Source organism: Balaenoptera ricei, chromosome 19 (genome assembly GCF_028023285.1).
Source record: "Balaenoptera ricei isolate mBalRic1 chromosome 19, mBalRic1.hap2, whole genome shotgun sequence".
NCBI lineage: Eukaryota > Metazoa > Chordata > Mammalia > Artiodactyla > Balaenopteridae > Balaenoptera > Balaenoptera ricei.
The window spans coordinates 4,033,482-4,042,806 of NC_082657.1; the positions used below are offsets into that span (position 1 = coordinate 4,033,482).

At 57.5% G+C, this 9,325-nt stretch overlaps 1 protein-coding gene and 1 long non-coding RNA gene across 4 annotated transcripts; one reads left to right on the forward strand and one right to left on the reverse strand.

Moving 5' to 3' along the window:
* Nucleotides 1–568: 568 nt before the first annotated feature.
* Nucleotides 569–7,814, reverse strand: MYADM (myeloid associated differentiation marker). Of its 3 annotated transcripts, XM_059905766.1 has the most exons (4): nt 7,672–7,814; nt 6,795–6,961; nt 4,622–4,697; nt 569–2,928 (listed from the first exon to the last, which is right to left on the reverse strand). In XM_059905766.1, the coding sequence occupies exon 4, from the start codon at nt 2,924–2,926 to the stop codon at nt 1,961–1,963; it is 966 nt and encodes a 321-aa protein (XP_059761749.1). In that variant the 5' UTR covers nt 2,927–2,928; nt 4,622–4,697; nt 6,795–6,961; nt 7,672–7,814; the 3' UTR covers nt 569–1,960. The 3 variants fall into 3 exon arrangements, with proteins under 3 accessions (XP_059761749.1, XP_059761748.1, XP_059761747.1); XM_059905765.1 differs by lacking the exon at nt 6,795–6,961; XM_059905764.1 differs by lacking the exons at nt 6,795–6,961; nt 7,672–7,814 and adding an exon at nt 6,325–6,407.
* Nucleotides 4,764–8,661, forward strand: LOC132354139 (uncharacterized). Its single transcript, XR_009499183.1, has 3 exons — nt 4,764–5,962; nt 6,245–7,911; nt 8,504–8,661. It is a non-coding gene; the product is annotated as an uncharacterized LOC132354139 (long non-coding RNA).
* The last annotated feature ends 664 nt before the right edge of the window (nt 8,662–9,325 follow it).

A 9,325-nucleotide genomic window follows, 5' to 3' on the forward strand; every position in this document is an offset into this window, starting at 1 on the left:
TTGGTATTACCTATAGGCAGTGTGGAGTGGGATACGGAAGGATCTGGGCAGAGGAGGGCAGGATCAGATCTGAATGTTGGAAAAAGAAAGCATCCCTCTGGGGCCAGTGTGGGCTGGAGGTAGGATGCTCCAAGGAGGAGGCTGGGACAGTAGCTCAGGTGAAACGAAAGGAAGCCTGGAGGAGGGGACAGATATAAATAGGATTTAGGAGGAAGAATACAGTGTTTGATAACTGAGAGGGCAGATGGTAAGAAGAAGTGACTGGGTTCTCGCTGTGAGAAACGGGAACCGGAAAGCATTGATTCTGGAGGCAAGATGCTGCACTCAGAATGGGACACGGTATTTCTGAAGTGCTCATGGGACTCCAAGGAGGGAGAAATCTTGTTCATTTCTATCCTAACTAGCTCTCCTCATTTGAGAGAGAGTAATGTGGAAGATCCAGACTCAAGTTTTTTTCTGATGGGGCCAAAGTTGTCTTGACCCCAGCCCTTTTCTCCTACCAGACCCAGCAATCTGGGCCTTGCCCTCTCTCTTGGAGCCCTCCCCATTAATAAAGCAAGCACAAGTCTTTCTTTTATCTTTATATTGGGGTTTAAAAAAAAAGAACATTACTGATGTGGGAGAAGGGACAAGGCTTCTCTCTATGATTGACAGCAGGGGCTGATGGGAACCAGAAGCTCCAGGGAATTTAAAAAAAATAAAATATATATTTATACATTTATATAGATCATGTTATGCATGTGAGTCCCAGAGAAGCAGGAAGCAGCAGCAGAAAGCAACTAGCACGCAGAAACACACGTGTGTGTACACCACACACTCAAGCGATGCAATTCCTTTGACTACGGCACAGTAGCAATTCCCACCCCCCAACCCACCCCACCCCCAACATTTTTTTGAAAAGAAACTTCCCTTTTAAGAAAAGGGCCACCCAGTGATTGTTGCCCTAGTGACCAGAAAAAAAAAAAGGAAAAAAAAAAACCCAGGCTAACATCACCTTTAAGGCTGGCAGTGGCCATTTTCTTCTCCTCCCTGCAAAGGCAGGAGATGCAATTTTTGACACTGAGGCTGGAGGGCCACATCACTGGCTCTTACAAATACTTCAGACAGTTGTCTTCAAGACCATGCAGTTTTTTTGCCAGTTTTTTGATACCCCGGGGAGTAGTTGGGATGGAAGTCATAAACCCCTTGCCTCCTTTAAGATGGCCTCTAGGCAGTGGGTTTTTAGTAAGCCTGGCAAAAATTCTGGAGCCGATCTCAGGCGAGGCTGAGCACCAGGCAGGTTCTAGGGACCCAGGGTCTATGCTTTAAGCCCCCCGCCCACTGGAAATTATTGACCTTCAGAGTTTTGTTTTTTGTTTTTAACTTAAAGGGGAGGTACACTGTACACCCCGCCTCCACTGGGAGAAAGGGGGCCCAATCCCTAGCTACCCACCCCCACCCCCCAGACACACACACATACACACCAACTAAGGCACAGCCAGGGCGGGCAGGCATGCTTTGGCAATGGGGCCCCTCTGGAGGCCCAGGGTGTGAACAGCTGCAAAAGGGGTGTGTGGTGTGGGGCTCAGCACCTTTGGAGGTGGGAGTGGGCTGTGGGGCCGAGAAGGAAGAAGTCTCAGGGCTCCTGATCAATCAGAAGGAAACTGGGAAGAGGTGGTCAGGCAACAGGCAGTTGAGAAAACAAACAGGATGACTGGAAAGGAGCCCCAAAGCCGAATGTGTAGAAAAGAAGAGAGCAGAGAGAAGGAAGCCGAACAGGATGTGGTAACCAAACAGAGCAGGAAGGGAGACAGAACAGAAGGAGGAGTGAAAGAAACAGGAAAGAGAGGAGGGTGAGTTGGGAAGGATATGAGAAACGCAGGAGAGAGGGGAGCCAGGAAGAGGACCTCAGAGGGCCTCAGGACTTGGTAAAGAACCTCCGCTGAGAAGAGGGAATCGGTAGCCCCTCCAGGGCAGAGCCTCAGACCCTGACAAAAACCAGGCGGGCCGAGTACACCAGGTCGGCCACGTAAGCCAGCAGGTTGATGGCTGTCAAGATGGCCACAGCCAGTCGGCGGTCCCAGGCGCACACGTAGTAGGGGTGCTTGTTGCTGCAGCTCATATCCTTGGAGCGCCGGGGCTGGCCGCCGTACTTCTCGTCGAACTGGTAGAGCGGCCAGATGACCAGAGCCGTGGCGTAGAAGAGGACGGAGAGCAGGGCCAGCCCGGACAGGAAACTGGGGAAGGGGATGGGCAGCATGTTGGTGCAGTCGCCCAGGTTCAGCAGGATGGCCACGGCCGCCAGGATGAAGCAGATCGAGTACACGGCCACGCACCACTCTAGGGCCGGCTGGTGCTGGTACAGGTAGGGGTTGCTGATGAAGGCGAAGATGACGCAGGCCACGAAGGTCTCCAGCACCTTGAGCAGGCCTGGCACGGTGGCCATGTAGCCAGTGATCTCGCCGGGCCGTGCCCGGGTCCAGGCCACTTCGGTGGCATAAGCCAGGCAAGCGATGCAGGAGAAGGTGGTGGCGGCGATGGCGTGGTCCCGGGAGCGGCCGTGAGACAAGAACTGGACGTACGTGGTAGGGTAGATGATGGAGGCCGAGAGGCAGAAGAGGGCGGCGTAGCAGGCGTAGGTGATGGGAAAGTTGCGCCAGGACAGGGGGAAGCGGGCCTGGAGCCCGCCCAACTCGACAATGAGGATGATGAGGGTCACGGCGAAGCAGAAGCACCAGGTAAACATGGACCAGTTACCCATGGCGCCCGTCCAAGCGCCCACACTGGCCACCAGCGAGAAGGCCACGCAGGTGGAGATGAGCTGTAGCAGGCGCAGGAGGCCCAGGGGCTGGGCCAGTGCCCGAGCGGACCCCACGGTGGTCGGGAAGCCCAGGCCCGAGGACGACGACGTGGTCGTGATGGTGGTGCGGGTCACCGTCACCGGCATGGCTGGGGGGAGGGGAAAGAAGGTGTCCCGAGAAGATTCCTAACTGGAGGATCCAGGCCCCCAGCACCTGCCTCCCTGGAGTAAGGGGGCGCGTGGACAGCGTAATCTGGACTCTAGCTGAGGCGTACCCAGGATGCGAGTTTTCAAACTGGGCCAGTCCCAGCCCTCCAGGGATGAGCTGGTCACCCGGAGCTAGCCGCCTCCTCCCTCCAGCCTCATGTCAGAGCTCAGGAGTGTAGTCCCCTATCTCTTTTCTTCCCAGGACCCTCCTTTCCTCTCCCCAAAAGCCAACTCCTGTAAAACCACGTATCTTTCTTCCCACTCCAAACACACAAAGCGGCCCTCCTTCCCTCAGGAACTCAGCAACCCAGCCACTCAAGAGTCTGCTCTAGGGACTTCCCTGGCAGTCCAGTGGTTAAGACTCTGAGCTTCCACTGCAGGGGGCCCAGGTTTGATCCCTGGTCAGGGAACTAGAGCCCGCATGACGCAACTAAAAGATCCCGCGTGCCGCAACTAAAACCCAGTGCAGCCAAATAAATAAATAAATATTAAAAAAAAAAAAAAAAAGGAGAAGCAGCAGCAGGAGAAGAGGCTCTGTCTTCTGTGACCTCTTAGAAACTCCATCTCTGCACTTCCTCCCTTTGGGTACCCAGGACTCTGCAGCCCAGCCTCTCTTTCACCTAACGGTCCTAAACATTTCCAGCCTCCAGACATCCAGGAGTCCAGCCTCTACGTGGAAACCTTCTCAGGGACCCACGTCTGATCAGAGCTTCCATCCTTCCAGCCTGTCTCCTCTCACTGAGCAGGAGGCTGGCCCCAGCTCCTGGAAGACAAGAGCCCTCTCTCCCTTCTGGAACTGGGTCTTACCAATCTCGGCAGCACCCCTGCTATGGCCAAATGGATTTAGGTCTGGAGTACTTCAACCCAAAGGAAGCCTCTCCCCCTTCCCCAACATGAAGTCCAGCCCCCTAGGTTCCCCAACTTCTGGGAAGCTCAGCTCCCCAGATTCTCTCAGCTGGCCCAGTGCCACTGAAATCTCTAGTCCTCTCTCATTCAGAAATACAGCTTCAGACCCCAGGGCTCTGGGCCCTCAGCCGTGAGCACGCCAGACTCAGGGAAATCAACTTCTTTCTTCTATCCCTTTAGAACCTTTGACTTTTATGTCCTTGTCCTAAAGACTCTCAGGAATGAAGGCCTGGCCTCGATTCCTGACCAGGTGTCCAGACCCTCCCTCAGGCCCTGAAATAGCTAATCTCTTGGTTGCCACCTCTAAAAAGCTCAGAAGGCCTCTCTCAGCCCCAAGGAAATGCAACATCCTCCTTCCAGGGTCAGGAGGGCAGCGTCACAGCCTTTAGCCCATCTGTCCCTGTACAATAGTTTCCTGGGGACGCAGGAGGCCAGCTCCTGAACATACTGCTTCCTCATATACACAGGTGTCTGGGCCCCTCTCTTTGGAACCCAAGGTCCCAGGTCTTAGGATCCAGGAGTCCAAGTCCCCAGCCCCTCCTCCTTCAGACCCAGGAGCACTGCACTCCCCAACTCTTCTCTCAGACCCCAGTATTCAGGGCCCTCAGCCCGCTCCTTCCTCTGACAGAGCAGCTCAGGCCTCAGGTCCCTCTCCCGCAGACCCAGGAGTCCAGACCTCAGAACCTCTCCCCCCTCAGACCCAAGAGTCAGAGCCCCCAGCCCACTCACCAGCGGTCTTTGCTGAGGATCCCACCAGAGAAAGATTCGGCTCTGGAGGCGGATTAAGTCAGACACCTGGAAAAGGCTAGTCAGAGGACAGGAGGGAGAAACAACGTCAGCGTCCGCTCAGACCCGGCTCCACCCTCCCGGGACCCAGGCGACCAGCCGGCCTACTGCCCGGCGCTCGCCCAGAACGCGCGGTGAGCCTCCGCAGACCCTGGGCGCGCCTCCCAGCCCGGGCGGGGATTTGGCCCGGAGCCCCTGAGAGGTCGGGGATGGTGACCCCGGGGAAGCCCCGCCCCTTCTTTGCTCCTCTTTCCGCAAACTGCGAGGACGGGAGTGGAGGGAACCTAGCCAAAGTGCACGCCCCGCGGGCCGGCCTGGGCGTGTATGATCGTAACCCTGCTTCCGCCAGGAAAGCCGCGGGGCCGGCGGCTGGAGGGCCCTGGGCGGTGGCTGAGGGGGCGGGCGGCCCGGGCGGCGCCGCGTCTCCGTCCTTATAAGGGATTCAAGTCAGCCCAGCCATGTGGAATGTGGCGGGGACCGGGAGGCGGTGCTGGGACGCCCCCTGCTCGCGGATTCCGGCGGGGGAAGGGGGGGCAGAGCCCGGACGCCAGGTCCCAGGAGGAGAAGCCTGCACGTTCGAATTTCTGGGTCCTTCAAAATGTGAGTTCTGGGCCCCCATAAGGTGGGCCGGGAGCCTGGACCCCCCCAAGAGGGTCTCTAAGAGAGGAGTGGCTGTGTACCCGGACCCCTGGGTTCGCCTTGCGGACGCCTCCCGCCCCGCGGCGGGAAACTGTGCACAGTGTTGGAATCCAGTCCAGAGAGAGTGGCCACACCTCCCAGCACCTCCCGTAAGGCTGGTCTCCTGGCTACAGCTGGACCTCCCGGGCCACCTCCCGCTTCCCCCGACCCGTTAGGAGGAAGTTGGGACAGGCCCAGGAGGCAGAGGGCGGGCCACAGTCAGTTAAGTCTCCCCTGGAAGGTAAGTTAGCGCACGGACCACCCGGAGGGGAGGGGTCCGTCTCCACTCTCCGAGCCCCCAGCCGTCGCCTGAGGTCAGAGCTCAGGAATGAACTGCCAGAGACCCGAGGAGGGAGAGGAAAACACCCTTTGGCTTCCTGGAGACGCTGAGGACTTCGCTAGCCACGCCCCAGTCCTCTCCCCACCTTCAGGCCAAACACCACACCCCATCACTCCGCAAACTCAGAAGCGCGCCCTGAGCCCCAGCCTGTGCTCTCAGCACCAAGGGGCCCAGCTCCATCTTCACTTTGGGACCACGGGTGCTAAAGCTCCGTCTCTGGCCTTTTGAGTCTAAAGTTCGGATTCTGCCCCCTGGATGGGGAGGAGGTCAGTAATTCTGAACCCCAGCCACTACCTTTCTCAAACCCAGGACTCCCAACTCCAAGCTTCTCCAGGCCCTCAGCCCCTCCTCCATCAGACCCAGGAGTCCGGGCCCCCAGCCTCTCCTCCCTCAGACCCAGGAGTCCGGGCCCCCAGCCCCCTCCTCCCTCAGACCCAGGGGTCCAGGCCCCAGCCCCCCTCCTTTTTCAGATGTATGACCCGTATGAGTTCAGGTCCCCAGCCCTCTCCTCTCCAGAACCCGAGTCCTGACCCAGCCCATCTTTCTAGGGACTGAAGACATTTGGAATCCCTCTGCACCCAAGAATCCTGGACGCTGCTCCCACTCTCGGGGGTTCCCGCAGCCTCACCTTACGGGCCTGTGGCGGCTGCGGCTGGAGCAGAGGCGACAGCTGCAGGCTAGGAGGGTCTGCGGTCTGGGTGCGGTTGGAGGGCCGGGGAGTGAGCGCGGGCAGGGCTGGGGGCGGGGCCGGAACTCTGGGCTGGAGCCGAGTAAGGGTCTCCCCCTGCCAGGGCTATCCCAGTCCCGCCCCGAGGGCGGGGCCAAGGTAAGACCACCTCCCCAGAGATGATAAATTCACAGCCTCTCTCCCGCCCCGCCAGCGGTAGGGGTGGAGGGCTGAGGTCACTGTTTCCGTGGTGAGAAAACAGGAAGACACAACAGCTGGCGGAGTGGAGGCTCCTGGGGGGTGCCCTCCTCGACACAGCACTGGAGAAGTCTCCAGGGCAGGCCTGGGGAAGGCCGTTGCCATGGCAACCCGTCTGTTTAGACTTTGTTTACGACAGAGCCCCCCAGCTCAGGTCCCCACCCCAGTCTCACCTCAATCCGTTCTTCCTCTCCCTTCCTGGCCCCTCCCTCCTCCTCTGCTTCGGCCCTGCTCTTCCAGGATGGACGAAATTTTGGACATCTAGGTCGCGGTGGGTTGGGGGGACTGGGCCTCTCAATTTAATGGGGTCTGTTTGCTAGGGTCTGTGTCTCCTGGGTCCCTGAAATACGAAAGAGTTGAGGGTGTGCCGATCCCTAGGCTTTAGGGGGTTTCTGGGCTGAGGTCCCTGACTCCTGGGTCCCCAAAAGAACAGTGGTTGGATTCCTGTAAGTAAGGAATTTGAGGGAGGAGCAAAATGGGTCTCCTAATCCTCATTTACACCGGGATTCGCGGTGTAAGGGACTGATGGGCCGGACCCCTAGGTCCCATATGTCCCTGTCGATGGGGGCAGGGGAGGGGGGGTTGTTGGTAGCAGGACTTCTGAGATCGAGGCCATAGGAGTTGGGGGCATGGACTCCCCGGCCGCGGGCCCAGAATCTTGGCTCAAAAGAGCAATTGCGGCTCAGGCTCCTGGGTTTTCGGAGCAGATGTGTTTGCTAGCCAAGCCTCTTGGGTCTGGAAGGGAGAGATATTTTTGGCTTGCAATTCTGGCTCCTGGAAAGAGGGAGGGGCTCAGAAGCTTAAAGAGGACGAGGCTGGGGGCTGGGGGTGCCAGATTCCTGGTTCCTGCAAGAGGGGAGGGCCCATGGGGCTGGTCTGCCCGGGCCCCAGAGCACGGGGGTCCTTTTTTAGGGGCAGCTCTGAAGCCCTGAGACGGATTGACAGAGCCAAGAAGCAAGCGGGCGCTGAAGGTCGGATGCACTGCCCGGGGCTGGGGTGGGGCGGGGACCGGGACGCCCGGGTCCCTCCCTGCTGGCCGGGCTCACTCACCGCGCTCTGCAGTCGTCCCCGGCGCGGCCTTGCTCTAGGCTGCCGCTGGGCGGGGCCTCGTGGCGGCTGCGGAGGCTCGGCGACCGGCAGCTGCCGGCGTTGCTACTGCTGGGTGTCTTCCAGGCCGACTACTGAGAAGGCTTTGAGGCCGAGCCCCAGAGTGGAAGACTCTCGCGTCGCGAAGGGAGGGGTCCGAAGGGATGCGGGAGCTCTGTGTCCCCGGATGCGTGCCCTACGGAGGTGGGAGGGGCTGGGGGGGGGCACCTGGACGCTGTGTGCTCTGCAGAAGTTGGGGGGGTATGGTGGGGGTGGGAGGGGTGTGGAGCCTGTATGCCCACTTTTCTGCCCTGCAAAGGCGGTAGACACAGACCCTCTCTGTCATTATGTGCCCTGCCTAGGGGAGGGGGGGTCTCTATGAGCCCCGCATCAGGATGTGGAAGGAGTCAGGACATGATATTCTTTGGAGGTTCTCCAGGGACGACCCCAGGTTCTATTCACGTACCTCCTTGACCCCCGGAGTAGAAGCATCTCCTACCCCCTTCTTGCCCGAAACAGTCACTCTCTTTGCTTGACCCCGAAGTGGCACTCCTGAGATACCCCAAATAGTCCAGGGGCCATCACCACTCACAGTTTACTGCAGTTGTGCTCTCCAGTGGAAGTGTTCCCCCTTTAAGGCATTGAAACTTTAAAAGAGCGGAGTTCAGGGTAGCAGGAACAGGAAGCAAACATTTAAAGAGTGAGTCATCAGGTTTGACCCCGTAGGGTTCCCAGGTCTTGTGTAATCTGGCATCATGTATGTGCCACTGGTTCAGAGCGCTTACCCGTCCTGCAGGAGAGCGACCCAGCCCCAAAGATGCTGTCTCCAACCTGGCACTGAAACCCAGTCTCAAACAGGACGTGCCTCTGTTCTATGAGAGTAGCTGCTTTCGGGTGATCAAGTACACGGCCCCACCCCCTAACTTCCTAATAAACTGGGTTCCCTGATCAGAAGCAATATTGTGTGTGTTCACATGACGGTGAATAGGATCATTGAACGTGTACACAGATGCTGCCACTGGCAGGAGTGAGGAAGGCAAGGAAAGCAAATAGAACCCAGAGTTAATTACAACCCAGGCAGGAAAAAGTCATTGCCCAATCCATGATGGAAAGGGTCCAATGTACTCCTCGGGTGACCAGGTATTTGGCTGGTCTCCCTAGGAAACCATACCACATTGGGGGCCCAGCACTACTTGCTGCTGCCAGCAAGGTGGGCCTCCATCAGTGACAAAGTTCTATAGCTTTGATGAAGCAAATCCATGCATAGCCCACCATGGCTGCTTCGTTCAAAAGCCCATTAAGCAGGTACTGGGGAGACTGGGGGAAGAAGCTGACGGAGAGCCACAGAAGTCATCTGATCTACTTAAGTCTTAATAGCACTCTCTGTAATGGAGGGTTTTGGGGGAAGAGTTTACCTGGGTACAGATTATGAACTGGTTTTTGCTCCCGACACTTCTGATACCAAATGTGTGTGTGTGTTGGTGTGTCCGTGTGTGTGTTGGTTTTTTTGTTTCGTTTTTGTTTTTTTTTTCACATCAACCACCAATTCTCTAACTCTAGACACAAAATGAGTGTCCAATGATTCAGTTCAATTCTTTTTTTTTTTTTTTTAATAAAT

Bases quoted from the DNA above. Each gene is read 5' to 3' on its own strand.
- MYADM (XM_059905765.1), bottom strand. From the start codon at position 2,926: ATGCCGGTGACGGTGACCCGCACCACCATCACGACCACGTCGTCGTCC.